The 26,961-nt window shown below is 41.8% G+C and overlaps 1 protein-coding gene across 2 annotated transcripts in view; it reads left to right on the forward strand.

Moving 5' to 3' along the window:
* Nucleotides 1-3,817: 3,817 nt before the first annotated feature.
* TBC1D4 (TBC1 domain family member 4) overlaps nucleotides 3,818-26,961 on the forward strand; it is a gene marked incomplete at its 5' end in the record, with an annotated part of 113,104 nt that continues 89,960 nt past the window's right edge. For both annotated transcript variants that reach the window (XM_080352622.1, XM_080352623.1), the window contains one exon: nucleotides 3,818-4,318. In XM_080352622.1, the coding sequence (XP_080208748.1) occupies nucleotides 3,818-4,318 (501 nt within the window). The remainder of the gene's footprint in view (nucleotides 4,319-26,961) is intronic.

Raw genomic sequence — 26,961 nt, forward strand, 5'->3', positions numbered from 1 at the left:
TTCAGGAATAGTATATGCTATCAAGATATCATCTTAATGAACAAAATGTACTTCCTTTAATAAACAGAGGGAAAATATACTTACCCATTTTATTTGGAAAAATAATCTTTATGTGTAGTACTTTATTGACAAGCACATTAAATCCAAAATGTTCAGAGGCATTTACTTACATTTAGCTGACCGTATCCATGTTTTGTCACTTCAATAATATACTTTGAGAGATTTTGTATCTAATGTCTATTTAGTCAACAGCAATCAATGGCAGGTTATCAACAATTCAAAAAGTATGACTGTGTGTGTGGTTGGTTTTATTTGACCAACTGAACATGTATTTGCAGCACATGATATGGCGGTTATTGAGCATAGAACTTTAGATCTTGCAATATAGTTTTTACTTTGAATTTTACAATTTCTTCCAAGAAGCTTGACCAATAATAATAATAATAACAAAGGATTTTTTTTTTAATTGTGGACTCTTATCAGAGGCTTCGTCTGTCACATCTCTGCATGGCTGCTACATTTCCACTTCTTTCCATTTGGGATGACCTGGATAAAAACTGCTCATTCATCAAGAACAGACATGAATTTCCAAGGCTCTGTGGATAAGGGCTATGGAAAGTCGCTTTCTTTTCTATTCCACAATTTCTGATTGTTGTGAACTGAGCTATAGGGATTACATAGTTTAGGCTAATGCCTAACTATATTGTACAAAGAATTAGAGGATGATGCTTTTGTTACTGCTACAGTTTTAAACACTGGGGAGAATTTACAGGAGCAATATGCCAGAGGTCACGAGCAAAGGAATACTGTGCTCAATATGAGAGAAATCAGAAAGTTTTAACTTAAAAGGTGCATGAAATCTTACAACTGAAATGAGAAGAAGGGACCAACTTCAAGAAGAAAAGTTATGCAACTAAAGGACTGAGTTTCTAATGAAACACTATTAATGAGATGGGAGGATAAAAAGTGGTAGGCAAATTAAAGGATAAGAAAGAAATGATGAAGTAAATGGATAAATGTAGTGGACAGCTAAATGGGATTATGATGAATAATCGATTCAGAGAGACATAAAAAGCTGAAGCAAGAAGAAAGCGTGAAAACTTTGGATTAACATCTGAGAATTTGATTATGAAGGTAGTTAAAATATTAGTGGTAGAGTTTATGTAAATTAATCTTAAGAGGGATTTGTATAAAGAATTCAATAATAACAATAAATTAAGTCAAAATAACCACATCTCATATCATATTAAGGAAATTATCCAAAAGAAGAAACCACACATAACTGGTGCAGTGGTGACAACTAAAGAGTTTCAGATTCGTTTTCCACACTTTGTTCCTTGGAGAGGAACAATTTAAAACAATTTATTGGTAAAACAATTTATCAAAACTGAAGTGCATCCTTAGCAGCTGAGAACCCAGCTCTGTAGCATCTTCAAGAGAAGGCTGCTTGTTTTGTTTGAACAACATGAGACCATCAATGGCTCTGTGATTGCATAAGAGGATTTAAGCCTCTTTGCCTGTTTTTTTGGTTTGTTTTTTCCTAATGTACTGATGATTGTTTCCACATTTCGTGATTATTAAGTGTATTGCCACAGCATCTACAAACCTGGGTGGTTGTCTGCAACCTGGTTTTGGTGGGTCATATACCAAAAGAATACAAAGGGATCTAATAGCCTCGGAGACAGTGTTTGCAGCCAACTGCAGCAATTCAGTATGGAGGAGTTTCCCCCTTAGGCTGCTTTGTTAGAGCCATTTCATGATTTAACCCATCTAAAATCATTGCAACAGACGTACAAGGGGGTTTCTCCGGTGTTTCAGTGCAAGCCCAGTGCTCGGTTCACTTCCCCGGTAGTTCAAATCGCTCTTTGCGCTCAAGTGACTGAATTGCAGCTTCACGCTCCGGATGAATCACCTAACGAACTGTTCCCCAAAGGAGCGAGCAGCCTTGCTGCCCCCATTGCCCCCCAGCAGCTATCCCCGCTTCCTTTGTGCCAACAGTCGTGTCTGTGTGAGCCCTGTCACTTAAATTAGAGGCGGCTCAGGGAACCGGACTGGCAGAAAACTAGCAGTTCATTGCAGCATTAAATCAGTGCTGCCAGGAAGCGAACGGGTCTTCTTCCAGGTGCGTTGTCACAGGAGCCTGCCGGCTCCCAAACTGTCATCCTGCAGCACTGGAGCACAAAATCTCCAATTACATTCATGGCTTAACGCTAACTGTGCAGACTGAGCAACAAGAAATTTTTTAGGTTTGTGATCCAGAAAATTTGGCCATTATCATTTAACTACCTCCCTTGTACAATGTAGTGTACAACACCACATTTCAGATATTAATGTGTGCAAACGGTCAGCTTGGGAAAGCAATTCCATTCTGGCTTTAACTTGTACACTTTTAGCAAATGTTAAAGCTGGTGTCCAGCCTAAGTAAGACTTTTGCATTAGCTGCCCTGTTCTAAGAAAAGCTCATTTTAGCATGTGGTATATTTGAGGTCTTTCCAAGTCAGAATGTTAAAACCAAAAATTGCAACTGATAATCACAATGCATTCAACCAGATTATTAAACTGGGCAAAAGAGGAGTAAAATACTTTGCTCAGGAAATGAGCATAGTTGCTTGTAAAGCTATTAAAAATACCGCTAACACGACAGTTTTTGTGTCGCTTCTGATTGTCGTGGGTTGTGTCCTGCTGTGCTGGATGACTCGTCTCTGCCCAAATAACCTAGCACGCAGCCTCAAATTACACGGAGCAGCTCTTCAGCTCAAGCTACAGATTTGTTATTTCTAGAGAGGGTTAAACCGGTTGCCATAATAGCGTGTTACTGGGAATTATCGCTGCTGTTGCCACGGATGTAAACACAAGGGCAGTAGCTAACATTGACAATTACAGAAGGGATACGGATGCTGTGAGTGGAAAAGCTTTCTTCAGCTACTTTCTCAGGTAGAGGGGACTACTAACTAACATTTACAGTAGGTGGCGGATTTTTCTTGGACCAAATAGATGTTATCGCGATAGCGAGAGGAAAAAAAAAACCCAACACAAACCACTCAAACGCTCAAGCAGGAAAAAGAAACCTAGAAAAAAGTATTTCAAAATCAGTCGTAATTAAACTCTGACTCGGCAGGGAGACACTGGTGTGACACAGCCGCGGCAGCACCTCAGCGTGTTTGTGACAAGGCTCGTTTTCCCTGTGTGGGGGAGAACCGGCGGAGGGAGTGGAGCCCCGGGCGGGGGATGCCCCGGGGAGGCTTCTCGCCAAAAACAAAACCAACTCCGAAAAACCTTGAGAGCTTTTGCAAACGGGGCGGGGGGCGTCCCCCTATCTCCTTTCCTCCACCGCTCGGTGACCTTACTCCCCTTACGGACGTCGTCGTCCTCCTCCTCCCTCCGCGGCCGGTCGCGTTGCGGGGCCGCAGGGAGAGGCCAGCACCGCCCAAGAGCAGCGGGACCAGCAGCACACGGCGGAACGGCCCGCGGCGCGGCGGCCACGTTGTATTTTTGTTTGGAGCCCGGGGCGGCGCCGTCCCGCCCCTCGGCCGCGGGTGGCCGAGCCGCGGAGCCCGCTCGGGGCGTAGCTTCTCCGCTCCTCCCCGGGGCGTTGAGGAGGAGGAGGAGGAGGAGAAGAAGGAGGGTGACTCTGCCGTCCTTCCCTCCCCGCGGGCTGACCCCGCACGGGTAGGCAGGGAGGCGGCGCGGCTCCGCAGACGCACCCGGCGGGATGCGCGCTTAACAGCGGCCCCGGCCGAGCGCAGGCCCCGCCGGCTGCACCTGGCGCCGGGGCAAGCGGGCGCGGACCGCCGCGCCCTCCGCCCGGGGACATACCATGGAGAAGCGAGGAGAGGGCGGGCCGCTCTCCCACCCCCTGGAGCCGGAGCCCGAGCCCGAGCCGGAGCCGCAGCCGGCGCCAGCCGGGGAGAAGCGTTTCAGGCTGTGGTATGTGGGCTCGTCGTGCCTGGACCGGCGGACCACGCTGCCTATGCTGCCCTGGCTGGTGGCAGAGATCCGCCGCCGCGGGCAGCGGCAGGAGCCCGGCGGCGCCCTGGGCAGCGGGGTGCCGGCCAGGGAGGTGCTGCTGCTGCTGGGCTCCCCCACGCTGCGCTGTGTGCCCGCCGGCCCCGCCAGCCCCGGCCCCGCCGCGGGCCCCGGCCGCCCCGCCAGCCCCGCGCCCGCCGTCTTCATCTTCGAGCACAAGGCGCAGCACATCGCCCGCTTCATCCACAACAGCCACGACCTCACCTACTTCGCCTACCTGATCAAGGCGCAGCCCGACAACCCCGACTCCCCCATGGCCTGCCACGTCTTCCGGGCCACCGACCCCAACCAGGCGAGTGGCGGCGTGGGCAGAGGGAGGGGGCGCTGCCCGAGGTTTCCCCTCGCTTTGCTTCCTTCCCCCGTCGCCCGAACGGGACCCCAGGCGCTGCCCTGCGCGATCGCAGCGGGGTTCGGTGTGTTTGGATGGGGCAGGGCAGCGCAGCGCTTGCGAGGCGCTGCGAGACCGTAACCTCCGCAACACACCCACCCGTGGAGAGAGACGGGGGAGCGTCCCCGGGGTCGGCAGTGCCCGCTGGGCTCTCCCCGGGGCAGCCGTCCCGGGGCTGCACCTGCGCTGCACCGCGCCGAGCTGCTCGGGCGGCTGCAGCGCCCTCGGGGGCCGCAGAAAGCGGGGCTGTGGGCACAATCCCGCGTGGCCGTGGGGTGCTGTGCCACCCCCTGTCCCGAGCGCATGGTGCATCCACCTGCCAGCCTGGGGGTACCAGCCTCTGCGAAGGATGAGCTGGGAGATGGAGCTCATTTCTTTCTTCTCGGTCTCCCTTCCATAGGGAGGCCTGGCATCCTGCAGCGGCTCAAGGGCGAGTGCACAGTTTGCTCTGTGAACAAAATGCAGGATTTGTGCTAAGCCGTCCATACGGTGGTGTAGGTGTTGGGAAGAAATTGAGTACCGAGGGTTGTGTTTTCACACAGAACCCCGCTGGTGCGGAAACCATCATTTGTGACCAGCGGGCCCTGTTTTGCTCGTGAGTCACGCTAAGGACACCTGGCCGTGCTCAGGCACACTTGGTACTGCTGCAAACAACCGAGCTTTGGGTGGAGACATTGTTGATAAAGTGCCAACTGGAAAAAAAAGACCCAACAGTAGGACCGTCTTTTCCTGACTCTAACAGGCTTTGGCTTGTGTATCAAATGTGCAGCAGACTTTTTTCTCCTCCCTGTTTAGAGTATGAGAGTGGTGGTGGTTTGATGAGTAGGTTTGATTGCTGATTTTGCATGGTGACAGCAAGAAAAAGGCCTTTCGATAGCAGTCCTTTGGCTCAGTATGTTAAGACATGTTCCCCTCAGTTCACAGGTATATGGAGGAAAAATGCATGCAATTAGAAATGCTGAATTTTACCGAAACCCGTTAGCCGACTTACTAAATCTACTGAACAGTTGCTTTGGTATCTTTATTTAAAAAAAAAAAAAGTTAATAGTGTAAAAAGTATTAAGAAAATGACTGAAAAAGTTCTCAGTATATTAATTTTTGTTGCAGCCAACATACTGCCATAGATAGGACATGTGAGGGATTTAGATTGCATACATAGCTGTGGCTTGAGCCATCATCAAAGATAGCACAGGCAGTATCCCAAGTGGAGGTAACTACGTTTGACTTGCTGGCAACCGCTGCCGCCCTTGCGCTTTGCCAGGAGAGAGCACGCAGGAAGAGCGTGAAGCGCAGGGGATCGTGCCTGGCAAGGGAGGAGCCAAAATGTGCTTTTAGGAGCCTGACTGTATGGACTGAAGGCATCCAAGGTTCCCGCTGTTGGCAGGAGATGCTGAATCAGATTGATTTATGGGGTAGGCCTGCCTTGGTACCATGAGTTTGTAAGACAGCCTCATGCTGCAGCATAGCAGATCCTTATTACTCTTCTGAACATGCAAAATACTATGAACGTTTCTATTTGGGAGACTATTTCTGACTAAACTTTTTATCCGTATGTCTTCCCTTCTTTCCTTGTGAAGGAAAATGTGCTTATGTGCGTGGAATTAAATCAAATTGACGCTATAGGCAAAATCTTCCTATTGAAGGAAGTTATTAGTGAGAACAAGTTCCCTTTTATAAGCTCCAATCTTTTTCTGACAAGATTGTCTGAATTTTAGCTGTCAAGATTTTGTGGTTTTTTGATGTTCTTATCATTACTGAGTAAGCCCCTTGCCTGAGGGTTACTCAGCATGTGATTTCCAGACCAAGAACTATAGTAGGGGTAATAGACACACAGGCAGCGATGTGAATCACAAATATCTTACTAACAAGCAGGTGTTTTAAAGGCATCAAAAGGAAAAGAAGGTGGAATTATTTTCCCCCCTCCTGAGTTTTGTTACCAATCATTGAGGCTTGGTTGGCTAAGTCTGTGCAGGTCTCTAGCTGTTGTTCTGTGCTTAAGGCTAGTCCTGAGCAGATGAAATCAGGCTGCAGGTTGCTAGCTCTGGAAATCTTCTTTCGAAGCTCTTAATTGTTTGTTATAAAGTAGATGCACGCTTTCAACATCTTTAAGTACGTACTTCTGTTTCATGTTGGTTATGTGAACTTTGTGGTGCGCATTAGCTTAGACAGTATTTTGCACGGCTGTTATTTTAAGGCGACCTCATTTTCCATCTTGGGCCTTAGTCACTTCCAGCCAACGTAAGCTGGCACCGATACTGAGAGGAGTGATCTTGTCCTCTTCAAACCTCGACCCCTCGTTCCTTCCTCTCAGCTTTGTCCTCGTGGCAGCACAACTTGTTTGTGCAGCCGCGTGGTGAACAGGATCAGGGAGTTGACGGACATTAAACTTGGCTTTTCCCCCACCTTCGCTGGGTTACTTCCAAGCCGCTTCCCTCTTTTGCTTTACTATACAACCCTAATACCATTTACGGCAAGAGGAACAAAATAGCAATGAGTGACCAGCAAGAAGCGGGGAATAGCCTTTTCAGCAGCTATACTGACTTCAGGCTAGCTGGAGATAATCATAAAGCCAAAGTAGTTGGTAGTACCAAAGTCTGGGTAGTTCTAAGTTCAGCAGTAGCTCTGAAACGAAGAAACAGTGCAGGAGGTGTCGTGTGGTCTTTGAGTTAGAAGGCAGCTAGCCGTAATTTTTAATGGTAAATTATGAAAATGAGAAGATAATGCTGACTTCCAAGAGATTAATGCTGGCACAGTAATTCATAAAACAATGTAGTTGACAATGAACATTTTGGCTTTGAGCCCATCGTTTTGTCCAGCAGTGGTATTGTGCAGGGTCTAGGCTGCATGTACGTTCCCTGTGACCACGAAAGGGGCTGCTGTTCGCAGGAGAAAAAGCAATACTTTTTGCTATTCCCTGCAAATTTCTTTAGCAGACGACCAATAAAAAGCCAATACGATACGTGCTCTGATAACATCAGGTGGGAAGATAACATTTTTTAGTGTTATTTGCCATGACCAAAGGAAAATGAGAGAGAGTGAGGTGGTATGAAATATCTTTACATTTTATTTGAAAGCCAAGAAATTGTAGGGAAAGCTGAAAAGCAGGAGCCAGTGGGTTGACTCTTGTTCTGGAGCAGTACTTTGGCACAGTGTAAAACCCACAGCTCAGCTGTCGGTGTGGGGGTGGATGCTAAAATGCCTTTATTGGTGTATGAGGGGGGAATCTCTTTCTTTTTGCCCTATATTTAAAAGGGGCGAGAAAAATTCTGGAGCTGCCTGACTGGTGAGTATGGGAGCAGAAGTTTTTTGCTTTTTTCCTCAAAATTGTTGCTGTCTTTGCCACTCCTCATAACTTCTCAAAGCAGCAGCCAGCTGAAGTGGATGAGGGTAGTTATCTGGTTTAGTGCTGGCTAGTAGCTTCTGAATAGCAGCCAGATACCTGTTAGTTCTGTATTGTCGTCACTTGAGAATTGTCTAGGATGCGTGGAGTCTGTCTGTAGACATCAAATGATAGCATTGTCTCATTTTATATTTGGCAGATTTTCTTCACAAACCCAGGAAGAGATTATTTTTTTTTTTAAACCAAAAGTTAGCATTTATAAATATATCAGGCATGCCCTTCTCCCAGCCACCAAGAAAAGCCCTTTTGATTAGTGTTTTCAAGCTCTACTTCAATAGATTTTTACCACAAAATACTGATTTTATTCTATAAACTAGATTTTAGTTGTGTGAAACGAATCAATGCTGTTTGACAACTGCCTTGAGTTCCCTGTTCTCTAGAGGAGAAGCTTATGGTCTGATCTCTTTCTGCACTACTTTTTAATTACTATGCTGATCTAGACTGTGCATTTTCTTCTTGAAACATGAATAAGCCTGGGTTTTTTATTATATTTTTTTAACTTGAACTGGCATCCTAGATCTGGTTATACTATAATTTATTCTTATTACTGAAGAGAGTTGTCTCCTCCACTTAAACAAGAACTTACTTGATGCATTTCATGTTCCTTGTAGAAACCTTATAAGCAATGGTCCAAATAAATTGTTATGAGGTTTCAAAACTAATCTAAGCCGGCCGTGAAAAAAATAATGTCATGCAAGACCTCGGTAGGGTTGAGCTTTTTGTGTAAAATCTATAGCTGTGATATTCTGCTGTAACCATGTCTTTGGGGGACTAGGCTGTCTCAAGGCAAAGCAGAAATAATGGAGCATTTTGCTGACAAAGTAAAGCTGTGATAAGAGGTAGACGGTGAGAGAGAAGAGCCAGAGGCAGCCTGCCTGTAACTCAGATCCCTGCTCTGTCATGTTTGTCTATTCCAAGTGTGTTAGTAGTCTAATGTATTTCAGTAAAGCAAGGCTGCAAGACAGTTTATTCTGAAAAACAAGGCATCAATACAAACTCTTTCATTTTAGCTATTCAAAGGAGGCTTTTATGCTGTGATAATATCACGTTCTGTAAAGCTTCTTATTGAAGAATGTAAGTTAGAAACATTTGAAAAAGAAAGTTCGTAGTTCATGACCTTTACATTCATATTTCTTTTGTGCTTTGATTTTTATGTGACATAGCACAGTCTGAATGGTAGCAAATTCTTGGAATATTAAGTACATAGGTACAGCCTTGTTGCACTTCATATTAAAATGTTGCACAGGTTGAGTCATTTGATAAGCTGTGTTTTGAATAGGTATAACAGGCTGGATAAGAAGAGATGGGCTCTGGGTTTTGAAGGATTCTGCAAGAAATGGGAGAGATGCAGGGTTTTGTTGCTAAATTGGTTCAAGTGCACTTTGATTGCAGAGGACAGAGGTAACACTTTCCTATTAGAAAGATAGCTCGTCCCCGTTTTATCAAGAAAACAAGTCTTAGAGAGACCAAAAAAAAATTTCTCCAACTTTGCGTGGGTCAGAATTTCATTCATGAGGTGGCAAACTGAAAAGAAATGACTCAATACAAAGCATGGATGCTAAAAGCTTGCAATGAATGCAGAATTGTTTGGTGAGCGGCCTCATTGTCCCCAGCCCACATGGGCTGCACAGCCTTGGATGAAAACTCTTGCGCTCTTTAATTTCTTTTTTTCTGTTTAAACAGTGTCTGACTTAAGACCTGAGAAGTGGAACTGAAAGTTGGGAGCTTAATGTTTCATTTTTGTTTTCCTTAATGATAGATTTTGCACTTTTTTTTTTTCTGAAAATGAGAGTACTCCTCACTTTAGGCTTGTTGAACTCTTTTTGAGTTCCAGTTTTGAACATCCTCTCCATGATAGTTTTCTGCCACATCACAAACAGAAGAAATAATAAAACCATTTAAACAGTTAACTGTTTCTGAATGCCAATAGGTAGCCTTTTTATCCCTCATTCATGTTTAGAAGAGGAAAGAGAGAATTGTTTTAAATACTATCATATCTGCTTTGTTTGTAGAAAGAATTATTTCCTTTTTCCTTCAGCAGTTCCTGAGAACCACCCCATTATTTGGAGAGTAGAAGCAATCTTATGGAGGATTGTATTTTCAGAAAGGCAAAATAAAATATAGAATGATAAAGATATGAAATGATGTAAGCTCACTGAGAGTGGCTGTAAGTAAGAAAGTGATTAGATAATAAGGCTATTTTATTTAAAGAAAGGAGCTTGGAGCATCTGTGTGTACCAAATCAAGGCTCCTCTTCTGGTAATCTGTTTGTATGTTTTTCTGTCCTGTTTTTCAAATGTAGAGGCAGTTCCTCTTAAAAAATAGTTAAAAGGAAAATTGACTTCCAAAAGAATTGACTAGTTCATGTATGTCTTGGCAACAGGGAGGGTCTGATTTTTAGGGACGGTAAAAATCTCAGACCAAAATGCTTGAAGCTAGTGCTTATGAAAGTGAATGCTAAAAAATATTCAATTTCTAGACAGTCACTGCACAATAGTAGTGTGATTTGCTCCTAACCCACCTTGACTCGTTGCTAGAGTTTGGTGTAGCATTTGATGTGCACATCTCTTCCATCTGCCTTCCCCATTTGCCTGGAACTCCCTGAGCCTCTTGAGTTTTTCTTAGGTAAAGTAGTGAATACAGTCATGAATTTTGGGTGTTGATCATGGAGATTGCTGTCTAAGCTATAGGTCATGCATTATTTTCAGCAGTGTTGGCATGGTCCCCTCTTGGCGACAGCTGTCCTCTGCCACCTGATTTTGTTTCCTTTGTGGTTTCATATCGTATTTGAAGTTCAGATATAAGAAAAAAAAAAAAAGAAAATATTTTATTTCCGTGTAGCTTTTATCATTTGTCCCGTATGTGAGTTTTGGTATCATCTGCCTACACATTCTGCACTGTTCTGAGACACCTTTAGAGACCACAAGGAGATGACTGGGTAGAAAGACCAGACGTACTGGAAGTCTTGTATAGATCATTAAATAATGTGTTGTTTGAGTGCAGCTGGAAAGCAGACTTAAGGCCGCCAAGTGACTTAATTCATAAACAGGAGATTTGTACTTTTCTGTTCTGTATAGACTGTAATATTCATCACCTTATGTTCTGACACAAATAGGTACATCAAGACCACATGCAATAACGTGGTTTCCAAAATAAATTGGGGCATTAGTAATGGACGACAGGGTATGATCGTGTCATGAACAACTAAATCTGCCCTGAGGATGTCTTCAGAGTGCAAAAAGGCAATACAGAATGTCAGAGAGGGACAGAAAGCATGAAGTGTGGAAGTAATCGCCCCAGGGATAGATGAAGTACGTGACCTCCCGTTCATATGATCTGTTTTGGGTACCAGAGAACATGCATCAGTTTTGGATATGCAAGTTTTCATCCGCAAACATGGTGTTTGTTGGTTGGTTGGTTTGTTTTTCCCTCCCCACTTTCCAGGTGTATTAACTAGGTGAGGTGGGCAAACAAACAAATTTGGTTGTCCTGCAGAGGTGGTGATTGAGTCTTTTCGGCATTGGTCAGAGGTAAGCCTGTTTGTGCCGTAGGGGATTAGTTCTAGTAGAATATTTAGGGCTGCAGGGAAAAGGACATGAAAAACCAAACAAGCAAACAAAACCATGTGCATTCACCCCAAAGGGCTCGTTTTGGCCCGTATTAGAGTCTTAACTTTTATGTCTTTGTAAGAGTTAACTACATGTCTTGAAAAATCCAATTCCTCTTCATTTGAACACAGTTGTGCTTCACCAGCGCAAAACCTGCCATGGTCTGAAGCTGCTCCCTCTGGCCTCTGCCTCTCTCTCCACAGCAGCCATAGGCCTTGAAATGAGCAGCATGGTGTCCCGCTGGTCAAAGCAAAGCCTGCTTAAAGCCATCCCGCTTCTACATGAAATCGGCTGCTTAGTCCTCCCTCTCCCTGCTGCAGGGAATTAGCGTGTCCAATGAGAAGCTAATGACTCGATTCTCTCCTGGAGGGGATGGTGCTGCTGGGATTTCTGCCGCTCCCCGAGGAGACCCTCTCTGGGCAAAAAAAGGGAAAACCGTGGCAGCAGTGGGGCCTCTAGGTATCATTTTACCTTCCTGAGGTGAAACTTTGTGTGTCGGCTTCAGCTGCAGCGCTTAAACGTGGCTGTTCTGTCCTTCTGTGTAGTTTTAGTTATTGGCGTCAACAGAACAAATACCTACAACGTATTCTTCAAAGGATGTTGTACCATGAACACTGTTCAGACAAGGAACATGGCAAATAGTAAGTACATGTATAATGTGTCTTAAATTTTGTTGTTCAATTCAGAGCCTCTGAAAGTTGTCGCACACTAGGAAGAAATTATCTAGATGTATTACAATTCCCTTCAGTTCGGATCATTTGTAAGACAGGCAAAATATTTCGGTTGAACCACTGCAAAAAAAGAAAAATTATTATTATTTTTTTTAAAGGGCTCTGCTTGGTGCTTTGGAGGAATTGTATCTACTAAATCACAGTTCCTGACTTTACAAGTTACTTGCAATAGTGAGTTGTCTTCATCCCCACTCAAATCTGATTGCTTTCTCATTGAATCCCTAATTTCCTTGTTTATTGTTTTATCTCTTCAAAATTAGATAAGCTTTTACAAATGAACTTTTCTGGAAATTTAGAAGGGCAATATGGTAAGATTGTTCTTGTTCTGCATCTCTGGAACTGCTGAAGATAGGAAGGATTCTACAGTATTGGGCACATGGCACTTCTCTGAAGGATTAAATAAATTTAAAATGCAAGCATGGGAGACTTCCTTGTTCAAAGCCTGTGTGAAAGACTTGCAGAAGATAGTAGATAAGATAAACCAAAGGACCATAGAAGTGTGGCTTTTTCCCAGCTTCACCATCCCTGGCTCCGTGGTTTTCTCCCTCTCACTACAGCTGACTTTTAAAGTATATTTCAGTTGTGAAGTTCATTTTTGCATGTTGATACACCTTAAAAAGCAGCTTTCTTTGTTAAAATGACTGGGCTTATGTTTTATTTCATTTCTCCTCTTGGCGAGGATGTGTAGATCTGCACAGTGCTGTTTAGAGATCCTTGATGCCTTGAAAAACATCTTGTGGAAAGTCAGAATATTATCCTCTGGGGCATAGCAATGACTGCTTTCCAGACTGTTCACAATTTTGCTTTTCCTAGCAAGATGAATAAATATTTGTTTTTTAGGATGCTGATGTTAAATATATTTCATGTACTCTGTGATGCCAAGATGGGTTTCCTGTTATGTTCATTTAAAAAAAAAAAAAGAGAGCAATGTCCCAGGAACTTTGGGAGCAGTCAGTGGTCTGTGGGTTCTTGAGTATTTCTGAACTAGATTAAATATTCAGTAACAGAGCAGTGAAAGACTATCACATGCAATGCTCACTCATTGAAACATATTTTTATATGCCTTCTCATAATTTGTTCCTTGCTTTGGCTTGATTATTCCTAACAACTTGATCTCGAGTTACGGTAGGATTTCTAAATAAAAATAGAAGTAGGGTAGTACATATTTAACAGAGCCGTCTTTGCCAGAGAGGAACCAGTTCATTTCTTTAGGACCGCTCGGCTGGAAGGGTAGAAGGAAAGCAACACATAAACTCCAGCTAAACCCTGTGTTGAAAGCTGATGTATGACCTTCAGGTTGATGTCTATGGGTGGACTGCAGTACATGCACAAAGCTCTGTGGTTCCTGCTTGTCCCGTGTCTGTTGTCGCCTGCACAATTATGAACTCCGGTAGGTGGAAAAAAATAGTTATCATTTCTGCTAGCGTTCAGATTAGAAGGAGAAGGGATTGTGAGTACGACCTGCTGCCATGCTTGGCAATGGAGATAAATACCAGACCGCCCTCAGTGCCATGGTACTTCTGTGGCAATCTAAGCAGTTTAGGATACAAATTGCAAAACAGTTTACTGTAACTATACTTAAAAACCCCAAAACAACGAAAAAAAAAAAACCCTCACCAAACAACAACAAACAAAAACCAAACCCCATAATTTAATATGCTGAATTGTTGCTTATACGTGCAAATCCCATAGCATCTGACAGGAGAGCTTTCTGTGGAAAATAGTGCTTTTTCTGGAACATTTGGTGTAGGCTTGTATACAAGACTTTTTTTTTTTCTAAGAGAAAGATTTTAAATAAGTATCCATTTTGTAGAAAAAACTTCCGGCCTGACTTTGTGGTCATACTCAATGAGAGTCCCTTAATTTTCTGTGCAGCAGGACTGCAAGCTTGAGCGGTACAAAAACAGCTTGCAAAGAGGATCCACTCTTTTTTTGTAAACCAGCCGCATTATAAATAGAGGCAAGATGTTGGCTACTCTTCAGCAGCACTTTTTTGGGCCAACCTTGCCAAAAGAGAAAATAGAGTGGGCCTTTCAGTAGGAGCAGCATATCACACTTTTGTCTGAATTATTTATGAAGAAACACACCCAGATTATGCACGGCATATGTGTGCACGTATTCAGATTTAGCCCTGAGGAAATTGCTGACCTAAACAGGGGAGCAGAGTGGGAGCAAGGCAATATGGTTAGAGCCAGCTCAGAAGGAGTGGGTTTACATCCTGGCACTGTGCCTCGGATTCCCAGTCTGCTTAGTGCTAGAACTAAAAATAATATCTGCAGTTTAGTGGGGTGGCATGAAGTTTACAAAATAAATAAGTTTCCTCCATAGTAAGCTTTTGTCTGCAAAAGCAGCACAGAAGAGGGCAATGTAAAAAAAAATAGAGCACACCAGTTGATCTGTATGAATGCTTTTTGGTTTTGTCTTTTAGTTTTATTTTAATTTTTTTATTTTTTTTTTTTCTTTGCTCCATGTGCAGGTTGTCCTTAAAATATACAGCATCACAGTTGGGAGTGTGAGAAATGTGGAGACTAGCCCAGACTGCTAGGTTAATGAGCTTGGTGTTTCTGTATGTAACCAAGTATTTTGTTTCTGTATGTTCACCCACCGTTCTGCACTTCATCTGTTTCACTTAAGATCATACACTTGCTAGTTGTTGTGTGGGAATCTGAAAGGGAACTTTCTCTGTTTAATGAAAATTATAGGTTAAAACTTCAGCAATCCTTTTTAACATTGCTGTCATTAGTAAGCCGAACAGAAGCTTAGCCGTTTTATATCTTTCCTAAGCCTAAATTTTTCAGATTTGACAGGCTATTTGATACGCTTCTGCTCAGAGTTTTCACATGACCACCATAAAATAGTCAGATTTTTAGAAGATGATTAATACTTGATTTCTGCAGTACGAGAGTGCATGATTCAGCTGAATTATGTTACTTCTGCTTAGTTTCAGCCTCAGGCAAGCCAGGGATGTATATGTATAGGTTTCTGTGTATTATCTATCATGTAATGCATCATTATCATATAAACTGGAATATCATAACTTTCCTATGATACTAAGCTTACAGTTTCATTCTGATGCTTTTTTTCAACATGGCAGTGCTAATTCATTGTTATCCAATATTACAGGCTGGGTTGGCAATTTTTTAGCTATTTAGTCCTGCTATTATGCTTTGCCATTGTACTATTACATTTCATACACATAATATACCACCACCTGAAAAACTCCTGCTGAGTTCCACTGGTTTTGATGCTCATTTTGCAGATCTTAAAATTCTTGCTGTAGCTCTGTGGGAGACTCAGAATGCTCTGCGGAGTCCCATGTGTTGTTGCCCTCCTGTAGAAACACAGCACTCAGCTCGTGTGTGCCTACACAGCCACGTACATAATTGTTAACACCTAATAAGATAAAAACACGCTGGTAAAATTCTCAACTCTGCTGTATATTTTAGCCTTTATATAATGATTTGAAGCATCTGTATTGTGCTTTTGTGGGTGGGATTACTGATTTCAGGTAATACCAGGTATGGTGCAAGGTTTAAATTTGGACATTGAGTACCTGGAGAGAGTGCAGAGGAGGGTGATGAAGCTGGTGAGGGGCCTGGAGCACAAGTCTGATGAGAAGCAGCTGAGGGAACTGGGGCTGTTTAGCCTGGAGAAAAGGAGGCTGAGGAGAGACCTTATCGCTGTCTGCAACTACCTGAAAGGAGGTTGGTGTTGGTCTCTTCTACCAGGTAACAAGCAATAGGACAAGAGGAAATGGCCTCAAGTTACACCAGGGGAGGTTTAGATTGGATATTAGGAAAAATTTATTCATGGAGAGGGTGGTCAGGCATTGGAACAGGCTGCCCAGGGCAGTGGTGGAGTCACCATCCCTGGAGGTGTTTAAAAGACACGTAGAGAGGTTCTTAGAGACGTGGTTTAGTGACAGTGTTGGGTTAATGGTTGGACTTGATGATCTTGAGGGTCTTTTCCAACCAAAATGATTCTGTGATTTGATGATCACCTGAGTTTCTTTTCAGAAAGTTCAAACTTTATTTCTGTGTGATATTCTTCTGTCCATCAGTTATAAAGTATTTAAGTCTGTTACCTGTGTGACATACAGAAAATACTTCCTTTCAGCCCGGTACTGGGCCAGTTTGCTGGGAATGAAGAGTGGCTTCATGGTGTCCTGTTACAGAGGTCAGTTAATTCTCTTGAGTACACTGCACCACGTGGGCTCCCCAGCCACATTACAGGGAGCAGCATCCATAAATTGTAATGGATCGCTGCTTCTGGGAGGGCTGTTGTTATGTACCCACATGAACCCTGCATGAAACTATGCAGGGTCCGCTTCGTGCTTTCATCCAGGGCTTAATTGCTTTGGGTTGGTTTCAGGGGACTATTCAGTCAACAACTGAAGGTTCTGTCAAGAGAGCCCTGCTCTTAAATAGGAACCAAGTTACGCAAGTCTGCCTGCCCAGATTGCACAGTATGTTCCTATAGGATCACCAGCTGCTGGAAGGTCGTACTGCTTTACTGGTCTGTGGCACGTTTAGGTCTTTATACTGCTTGAAGTATCATCCTTCCATCAAATACAGCAGTCTCTCGGTATTACTACATCATAAAAATGTCTGGAAGTTTTCAATTTCTACTAGTACTATTCCTATTAAAATGTCAAAGTATCTTTCAGCTCAGTTGAGTAAGCAGGTGGATAAGGATCTGGCAGGTTTCTAATTCAGATTCAGTACGTGGTGCTACTGTCATTTGGAGCCCTACAGAGACATAAGAAAACATAACAATTTTTGTTGGCATGTAGATTTGCTGGCCTTGTTGTACACGCTGGGAGCGTTCATCCAGAGGAACACATTTCTTCAAGGTTGTTTTCTCTAGTTGATGCCTGTGAGTGACCACGCTGAAGTCAGGGTTAGAATGGGGAGCCTGGTACAGAAATCAGAGCTGCCCACAGAACAGCAAAGAACACAGAAAACTGTGAGATCCCTTACTGATTGTCAACAGATGCATTAGTTTTCGAATTTGCAGGCTTTTCCAGTCTTTCTACCATATGTGTATACAGGCCTACTGATTATTATTTTCTCATGTCATGTCTCTTGCTCTTCTGTTTTTTTCAGCTCCTTGGAATTTTCCCAATCCAGGGTTATAATCTATTTTTTGCTGGAGTTTTGTGTACTGCATGCAGTACTGTTGACCAAGCAAAGTCATGATTCTCACCATAGAGGGGGGAAAACAAAGAAAGAATCATCCCTTTCCCCCTACTGTTTCCCTCAAGCCTGCTGGCCCCAAATTAAAACTTGAAAGAAAAAAAGCCATTCATTGTTTCAATTGCATGTTGCCAGGAGTTCAGCTTTTCAGAGATAGCTATCAGAATTATAAAAATTTTAACTGTATTCCTTTTCATATTGCTAGTAGCAAGTTTCATGTTTTAGAAATATCATAAAGACTAGCTTCTATGTTTTGGGCTTCTTTTGCCATTAACTTTTCTCTTTTTTTTTTCTTTATTTTTTTCTTCCTATTTTCTATCTCTTTTTTTCCTCTTTTTTTTTCTTTTTTTTCCCTTTTTTAATGTATGTTCTGGTATGGCTGTTTATTGAATAAAAACTTGAACAGAAAATTTTACTTAAAAATAAGCATGCATGACAATCGCTTCAATTTTAATAGAGCTTTTCTATTGTTTTCACTCACTCAAAGTTCCTTTGCATTTAAAGTTTGCTTTCACCTTCACCTCCTTTTTTTAAAACACGTGGCTTAGCACATGTTTATTTTTAAGTCAAGACTGCATGTGGCCAATGAGAAGTGAAAGTTAGCTCACTTGGCAATCAAAGTTATCGCGTCATGTTTCAGAAAGAAGATATGAGTAATTAAACAAAACCCCAAACAAATGAAAAACCCAACCTCTGTTATGGAGAGAAATGATGCTGTGCTGTATGGGTAAAGGCTGTAATATTAGCAAAGTAGCTCCCAGAGTGTGACATGAACAGCTGAGTCACTTAGAGCCGGTACCGAGACAAATTGCTGCTGAAGGATGCTTGTTATTGCACAGCAGCTGCTACAGCTGGTAGATTGCCTGGTTAAGAGCAAAGTAAACCTGAGCCCGGTAAGGACTGCTCTGGAAAAGTACACTCCAGATAAGTGTACTTTAATCTCTGGAACACTTAATTGTTTAAGCAGCATTTTCTAGTGCCTGAAGTTTTCAGATGTGCGAACATGCTCATGACATTGACATTATCACCGATTTCTAGTTTTTTCTTCTGCATGAATCCACTGGAAATAGTAGCAGAGGGCACTTTCTTTTTCACTGTTAATACAGTTATAGTTCATATATCAAATTATAAAGTTAATATCTGTCCTTGAAAAATGCCTTGGCTATAACTTCTCTGCATCTTAATGCAGTGCAAGGTTACTGTTGTAAGTCGCTGTGCTAATCTTGTATGTATCTAATGAGGTTTGGATGTCTTTAATATGAGCCTCAGAGTATGCTCTCTGTGCAACTACGTAAAATTAATCCTTTCAAAAATTTATATTCAGTTTGTGGTCATTGAGGACTACCTCTGTTGGAAGATTGTTTTGACAGATTAGTTCTTAATAATGATTTTTTTTTTTAAAGCATGTTTAATTCCTTATGACAGACGTCCTGGTAACTATCAAGGAAATATTTTCATATATAAGATGCTGTTTGAAATTTGATTTGAAGATGATGTCTACCTTCCTTAATAGTGCCTTTGCTTCCTAGCTGGCAAATGCTTTTTTTTGAGCAAGCAGGCTCAAAACTGAGCATCAAGAATAACTTGCAGGTCCTTGCCCCAGTGCTCTGTGGCAAGGGGCAGAAGGTGAAGATTTTAACAAGCCCTTAGTTCTTTCATTGGACTTAAAGAAGCTGGCAAGTTCATGGGGACTTGAACTGGTATATCATGGAATTTCAAAGTGCTGTTTCTGAGACAATATGGCAGTGTAGGTTAAAAGTAAGGGGGAAAGAGGGAGCAATTCTCCTTCTCCATCAGGGAATTGTGACCCTTCCATGGGAGTGCTTGCAGTCTGCTGGAGGAGCAATTAGTGGCAGCTTGGAGGCAAGGGATGCTTCTGGTGTCTGTGATAATCGGGCTCCTGAGTAATTAACAAGTGGAAGGAATATATTTGTCAGAGTCACTTCTTGAATAGTGTTATTTCTCATACCAGGCATGGTTAGTTGCTAGTTTGCTTACAAATGTGTCATTACAACTTTACAGGCTAAATAACTATTTAAATACCTTCTTGGGTGTTGTACCCCCCCCATTAGTCATGTAACCTCTTGCCTCTTTTCCTTTTGGTGCAGGTTCTCCTCCTGGCTCTATGGTTTTTTTTTAATCCAACTTGGATCAGGAGGGTTCAACGTCATGGTTACTAATTTATTTTTCTGCTTTACTGAAACTTGCGTAGTTTGAATATAGTAACATGAAGGAAAAAAAACCTCACACCAGTAGTAATTTATTCAACTAAATTACCTCTAGGCCCTCACGGATGCAAGCACCACCGAGAGCCAGACCTTTGTCCTTGTCTCTTGACCAGGGAGCTCCGAGCACTATGTTAGGTCTTCATCACCCATTTCATCCAGTGGCTTCTTTCTGTCAACTTGGATTGTTTCAGTGTCTAGCAGCAGTGTATATGACAGAGCATACTTCTTGCTCCAGCCCACGGAATACAAACAGATGGCACCAGCTAAGGAAAGTGAATAGCAACATTAAAAAAATCACGTATTTGGAAGGGTGCTGTTGCGTGAAAACGTGTTTGAATTCCTCAAGCATGGCAGTTCCATTCATAAAAGTATCGCTTCTCTGTGCCTCTGTGGGGTTTTTTGTAGGTTGGAAATAAACTTACCTCATTAGACTAGATAGAATCTTTTAGAGATGAGTAAATTTAAAAGAAAGTACTGATGTGTGTGGTGTTTTGACTTTATGTGTGGAATACTTCTGAAGACTATAAAAAAGATTGGATATTTTCAAGACTAGATTGAGTCACTAGCAATGCTTAATAGTCCGGATTAATAAAAATGCCTCTTTTCAGTCTTTGGGGATCTCTAACGCTTGTGTAATTCTCCAGCTTCTCTGTGAAGGATGATTTTATCTCTGTAGAATTTTCCTGCAGCTTCTACTATTATTGTATTTTCTCAAGCACAGGTGACTTTCACTTTGCTCTTTCAGATTCTGAGTATCTAATGTTTATATATGAGAATTGCCTCTTTTGCTGTGCACCCCAAGAATTCCCCAGTGCAATGATATAAAGCAGAAACATCCATGTGTCGCAATAAAAATACATGAGAGCATCTAATCTTTGTGAAATAATTTGGACGTGACCAAATGAAACTGCGTTTTTCTAGCTGGTTCTGCAGTTTCATATAGAGGAATCTGCAAATATGGTACTGATGGCTGCTGTGAACAGCATGAGTCCTGTTTGAACAAATATCAACCTCCTGTTTGTGGGACTGATCCTCTAAAAAGTCCGACTCTATATATATTACATAAATAAGTTCCTTTCCTATGAGCCTTGCCTTCTAGATCACTTGCTTCTCAGCAGGGATTGTATATGTAATTTCTAATAAAGTACTTCAGGTTATTTCCCGGCTTGCAAACAACTGTTCTCGATGACCTTGCAGTCACGCTGCCTCGTCGTGAGCCGCAATTCCTGGTTGAGCTGGGGACACAATTCTGCAGCGTTATGGCTCGGCTGGCACAAAGGGACCAGTTATTGCACGGAACTACGTTATTCTGCTAATATCTGTTTGCTTAAATGTTTAGAAGTGCTGATTCTTTCCAAGCTAATTTCTAAAGGCACAGGTCTTCCAAGTGTTCTTGGACAAGTAAAGCTGGCTTCAGGGAGCTGGCTCACCTGTGTGCGTTTTCCAGAAATAGGCTGTAGGCCCAAAAATCTCACTGGGCGGGTTAATCTGAAGAGCATCTTAGTTACGTCTTGTTTCTGCATTTGTAAATTTTTATTTTTACCAAGACCTTTACAAACGTTCTTTTACTTATTTGCTGGCTGGTTTGAAATGTGCTTTAATAGGAATACATCTCAGATGTCACCTGCCCCCTTCCAGCAGACATACTTCACTTTGCTGTGAATTATCAACCTTAAATAAGTACAAAATATTATGGAAATAAGCTGTTAACTTGATTTGCCACAAACTCTAGAACCTGCTATTGGATCTCTCTTCTAAATACTTTTTTTGTTTGTTTGTTTTTAGTAAGTTGCCATTTTAATGTGACAAACTCATACTTTGAGATCTGTTGGAAAAAGTAGTTTTTTAGAGGTATACCATAGACTTTAATGATGAGGGTATTGCTCTTTCACAAAATCCCTTTCTTGATTGCAAGAGCCCCCATAGATGGCAGAATGCACAAAAAGTCTGTAGAAAGTAACCTGGCGACAGTTTCTTGTATACTTATTATTTTTACCATGTCACAAATATTTTGTCTTACACCTTGATGTCATTGTTAACTGCTTCAAAGGGTTTCCTGAGCTACTTGTTACTATAAGATCTGAATATTTTATAAAAGCATTATTAAATTTATTTTTTACATTTGTGAGAGAAGGGAAGAAGTGTCTTTAATTTGCAAGGAAAAAAAAAAGTATTTTTAAAATATCTATTACATCAGTGCTCAATTTAGGGTGTTTAGGAGCTGTCTTGACAAAACAGTTGATATATCTGGATATTATACTGGCTTCTGTTCCAGCTGTAACTTCCCAGCCTTCCAGCTCGTTGGACACCAGGGCCTTAAATCAGTCACTCAGCCACTGATAGGTGCACAAAGTGTTGGACACTTAAGAGATGCTTAAAACACTTTGCTTAGCACCATGGGAGACCACAGTGGTAGAAAAAGAGTACACAAATGATCTCCTTCCCTGTAGTTTATCTTCTGTGACTACAAAATCATCCTCCTTTCCCGATTTCTGTTCCTCAGGCCACATACAACATATTTTCTTATAAATGGAACAGGCGGACTGTCTTCCACTGCAGTTCTGGTTTGTTCTCAGATTGTGTCCTTTTCTTTGATATGAATGAGCCAGGGATCTTGTAAATTAAAAAAAAAAAAAAAAAATCAGTCTTCAACCACAGAAATTTTCAAGAATCTCACTATATCCACTGCAGGTCTTCCCGTTTTGAGCTAACTGGATAACTTATGGCAATAGACGAGACATCCTCCAGTGGTAATGGAAAAAAAAGCCCAAACAAACAAATGTTAATTTTTTCCAGACATTTACTGAGAGAAAACGTTTTGAATGCTGGACTGAGAATTATAGTGGGTACTAAATTCTACATCCTGATTCCAGCTCACCTTTGCAATTCCTTTGCCATTGTAACTCCTTCCCAGTTTGCAGGTTGTTGCTGCCTCCGTGCTTGTTTGCACTCAGTGTGACTCTGACTTCTTGGGTCTTTTTCTGATCTCTGTGGTTTTGTCACTGTTTTTGTATTGGCAGTCCCTGGTGTGACACAGGTCCCCATCAATCTCTCTTGCTTCCTTTTGCTTTGTTCCTTCTGTCATGTGTTTGACCACAGTCTCTGTTACTCTTTCAGCTCCCTCTGCAGTTCTCTTTCTTCTCTTAATCCTTTCTGGTCCCTGTTTTTCCTCCTTACCGTTCCCTCGCTTGTTATCCAAAGTCAGTATTTCCTTGCTGCTCCTGAATTTGTGCATTTGGGCATATTGCAAATCCACTGTGAGCTGTGTTTGCAGGCAGAAATTGATAAAGGTTGTATGAAAGTACTTTCAGGATCTGGTTAGCATCTGGGGGATGTGACCACTTTATATGTACAATTATTAGTGAATACCTGTTAGCCAACATTTTGCAGAGATTTATAATTTGGATAGATTTTGGTAGAGACAAGAATCTCAGAATATACACAAAGACCAAACCGAAGAATTTGCGTGTCCAAATACCTTGGAAGAGTTTCTTGCAGTGATTGATTATTTATTTATAAGCAGGAGCCAAAACTCAAAAGTATAATATAATAGTTCAGTAACTGAACTGTTTTGAAGATGTTAGTCCAGAAAGCTTGGCAAATTTGTGATCAGAGCCTTGTAGAGTGAGCTATTGGTTTAGCAGAGCCTCCTTTCATTCCAGGAGACATGAGCAGTCTTTATTTTGAAAGTGTTAACTGGGGAAAAAAAACAATCTAAAGTGATACTCTTCCATGGAGGAATGGGCATTATTTTAAATTGCCAAATGTATCATCAAGATTTTCATATAGATTTTCTGGGGTGTATGGGAGTGTCTCTGTAAGACATTTTCAGCTCAGAAGTGATGAGAATTTTACTAAAAATGTGAGGGGGGGAAAAGGGAATGAAGCTGAATATGTTATGAGTTAATCCAGGCACAGACATGAGTGTGTGGAAATGAGCGATTAGGTATGTTTAAAACATGTTCAGATTTAACATAGTGAATGTTTCCTTTTCTGTGCTGGAGGTTATAATAGAACAGACAGCGTTTTGAAAGAGATTAAGAGAAATTAAATCCCTGCTAATTCCTGTTATTCCTTTGAACTTTAGACAAAGATTTCCATTTTGGTGTTAGTAATCATTAGTAAAGGGCCACATGTTCCCTGTCTGGTGCTTGCAAGTCTATGTTACAGAATGATAAATCGGTATTTGAAATCCTGCTGATGGGTAAAATCAACTGAAAGCTCAACTCCCTCACAGAAGAACATCCATCCTACAGATGCAGGTTATATAGGGTCAGAATTTTGGCTCATTCTAAAAGATGAATGCTAAATGTGAGGCAGATCTCCAGAAAGAGTTGAAGAGACGAGAAGATGGGTGACTTGCCTTTTGGGCATCTCATTGCAGCCCAGGTTTCTCGTGCTGATTCTCTGAGAGAGAAGTACAGCAGCAGTTTAATCCAAGCCAAGATAACGTGTATTTTCTCAGATTTGGGGAAGAGGGATGTGTTCAAACTCCCTTGGCTTTTGCTAGATATGGGATGATTATTTCCTGTGTGTGAAAACAAGAAAGCCGGGAAAATCTCCCACCTTGTTTGTTTGTTTGTTTCCTTTTTCCACTTAAAAGACTGAAATCCACAGATGCCTTTTGTATTTTGAAAATACAATACATAGAAATTGCTCGGCATTTTTCAGGCCACACCTGTAATCCTGTGTTCAGTTTCGGTCCCTGCTGTACAAAAACATGTGGACAGGCTGGAGAGAGTTCAGAGAAGGGCCATGAAGGTGATCAAAGGGCTGAGAAGCTGCTGTATGAGGAAAGGCTGAGAGAATTGGGCTTGTTCAGCCTTGAGAAAAGAAGGCTCAGGGGAGACCTCATCACCGTGTTCCAATATTTAAAGGGTGGCTACAAAGAAGATGGAGACTTCCTTTTTACAAGGAGTCACATGGGAAAGATGAGGGGTAATGGGTACAAGTTGTTCCTGGGGAGATTCCAATTGGACACAAGAGGGAAATTGTTCATTATGAGAACAACCAGCCATTGGAATAATCTCCCCGGGCAAGTGGTGGATTCCCCAACATTGGACACATTTAAGATTCAGCTGGACAGGGTGCTGAGACATCTTGTCTAGACTGTGCTTTTGCCAAGAAAGGTTGGACCGGATGATCCTTGTGGTCTCTTCCAACCTGGTGTTCTGTGATTCTTAAATGTCGTGTTCCTTTTGAACTCACCAGGGCATCAGACCTTCATTGGCCTAGCAACCACACATTTGGTGGGTACCTGGTTTTGCTACATGCGTGTTAGTGCCTGACCTCCCAAGCATTCAGCATTCTGCAAGCAGCACAGTTCTACTGCTGCTTAACTTCATATGTTCAGAAGTGTTGTTTCCATCCATGTTTTTAAGAGAACTTTGTGCACCAGAGCACTGTTGTTTCACTCCAGGTGGGCTGACAGGCCAGCCAGAGGAACTAAGAGAGGAACCCTAGTCTTTGGGGGTAGGAGAAGCTCTAAAAAGGGAGACTTCTTTTTGAGATGGTCTTCAGGAAGGATAGAAAATCATGATGCAGTTAGCTGATTCTTTGCTCACCGTCTCCTATTCTTATTTCTGAAAAGAGGCCAGGAGACAGCATCTTCCTGGCACAGCAGTGTTTGGTCATCCCTTGTACCTTAAGAGCAGACAGTAAAGACAGAATACTTGGACTATATATTTTATACAGTCTGGAGAGCTGGTGAGACCCATATGTGAGGTCCAGTACTGAGCCAGCTTCCGAAATAAGAGAGCCCTGAAGAGATGCTTTTTAGGTCAGGATAAAACTAGGAGGTAATTGCATGTCTTAACCATAAGCATCTCAAGCCAGTAGCACGGTGTAAGTTCCCTTGATGTTATGGAAAAGGTAGATGAGAATCCAGTCTATTTCCATAATATTTCAAAACAGCAAAACTGGTAAATTAGAGACACTAGGAAATACTAGAGCAGTATGCAGTTCAGTAAAAGTAATTTCGTTTTAAAGAGAAAGACCTTCCAATAGCATTAAAAGTAATTTCACAGCTGAAATTAATTCAGTCATGCCTCTGTAGTAAAGAGAGCATTGCCCTTTCTATTGCCATCCGTGAAAACTGCTCTTAGCTGCATTTGAATTTGAGATGTGATGGTTAGACTGATCTGGGCATAGTTGAAAGCAGCTGATCTCATTTTGGAGAAGATATTTCCTAATAAATCTGTTTATCAAACAGTTTCAGAAGGAAAATTATTACTCATGTACTGAATTTAAATACAAAGGCCAGCTTTTTAAAGCCTTACTTTTAGTAATCATTCTAAATATACAGCAGCTACTTTTTAGAATATGTTAACATGTATTAAGGGCAGATACGATTTGCTTTGAGAGGAAAAGTCTGTCAGCTCTTAAAATATCTCAATTTGTCTAATACTAAACGTAAAATTTCCTGAGAGAAAGATGTTGAATATTTTGAAACAGTTTTTTATAGTTTCTTCAGATTTCCCCAGATTTTCAGTGATCATAACACCTAGATTACCTGTGAAGACAGGGGTAATCTGTCTGCAGATACTTCAGTTTCTCTTTGAAGTTTCCAGCTATATTTATCAGTAGTGGCTGCTTGGTCTCTCTTCATTCTCATCACAGAGCAGACAAACTGTTTTTAATCACTATCAGGTATTTCTGAATTCGAAACAACCAGTTTCGAGAGTCTGAATTTGAGGCAGAAGCAAATTTGGTGCCCCATGTCTATTCAATATTACAAATTTGTTTAATAAGTTTAAAATAAAGAGATTTTATTTTTAAATATGAGCTAAGATGCAAAGATCATAATTCTTTACCTACTGTGGGCTGAGGCAAATGGACCTAATGCAAACAGAGGTCTGTTAAAATACATAACACTTCAACTGGACAATATTGTGGACCATATACTTTATTTTAGAATTAGGCTTTACAGAAACAGCTGATTTTACTTGATGTCTGTTGTTAACACAACTTTTATTTCAAGTGGAATTTATCGTGTGCTTTTATAGGTCCAGCTGATTTGCACTTGAAAATATTTTTTAAAAAACTAACCCAAGTAGAATTAAGCATTAAAAATTCATAAACAAGCTGAAATGTAATTTGCTGAAAGAGAGAGAGCATCATGGAGTCTGACTTCTTTTTCACATAATGCTGCTAAGAGTGGTCACTATATGGGAAACAAGCAAACAAACAACACCACAAACAATACACAAAACCAAACCAACCAAACAAAACCAAACAACAACAACAAAGAACACCAACAGTAAACACCACACTTGATGGAAGACAGTCTTTCAGACTTCCTAACTTTTGAAGCGGGTTGGAATTGTGCTGTGGAGCATGTCCCTTCATGTCAAAATGGCACAGCAGATTCAGTCGTGCATCCAGCC

Source organism: Nesoenas mayeri (assembly GCF_963082525.1).
Source record: "Nesoenas mayeri genome assembly, chromosome: 1".
Classification (NCBI taxonomy): Eukaryota; Metazoa; Chordata; class Aves; order Columbiformes; family Columbidae; genus Nesoenas; species Nesoenas mayeri.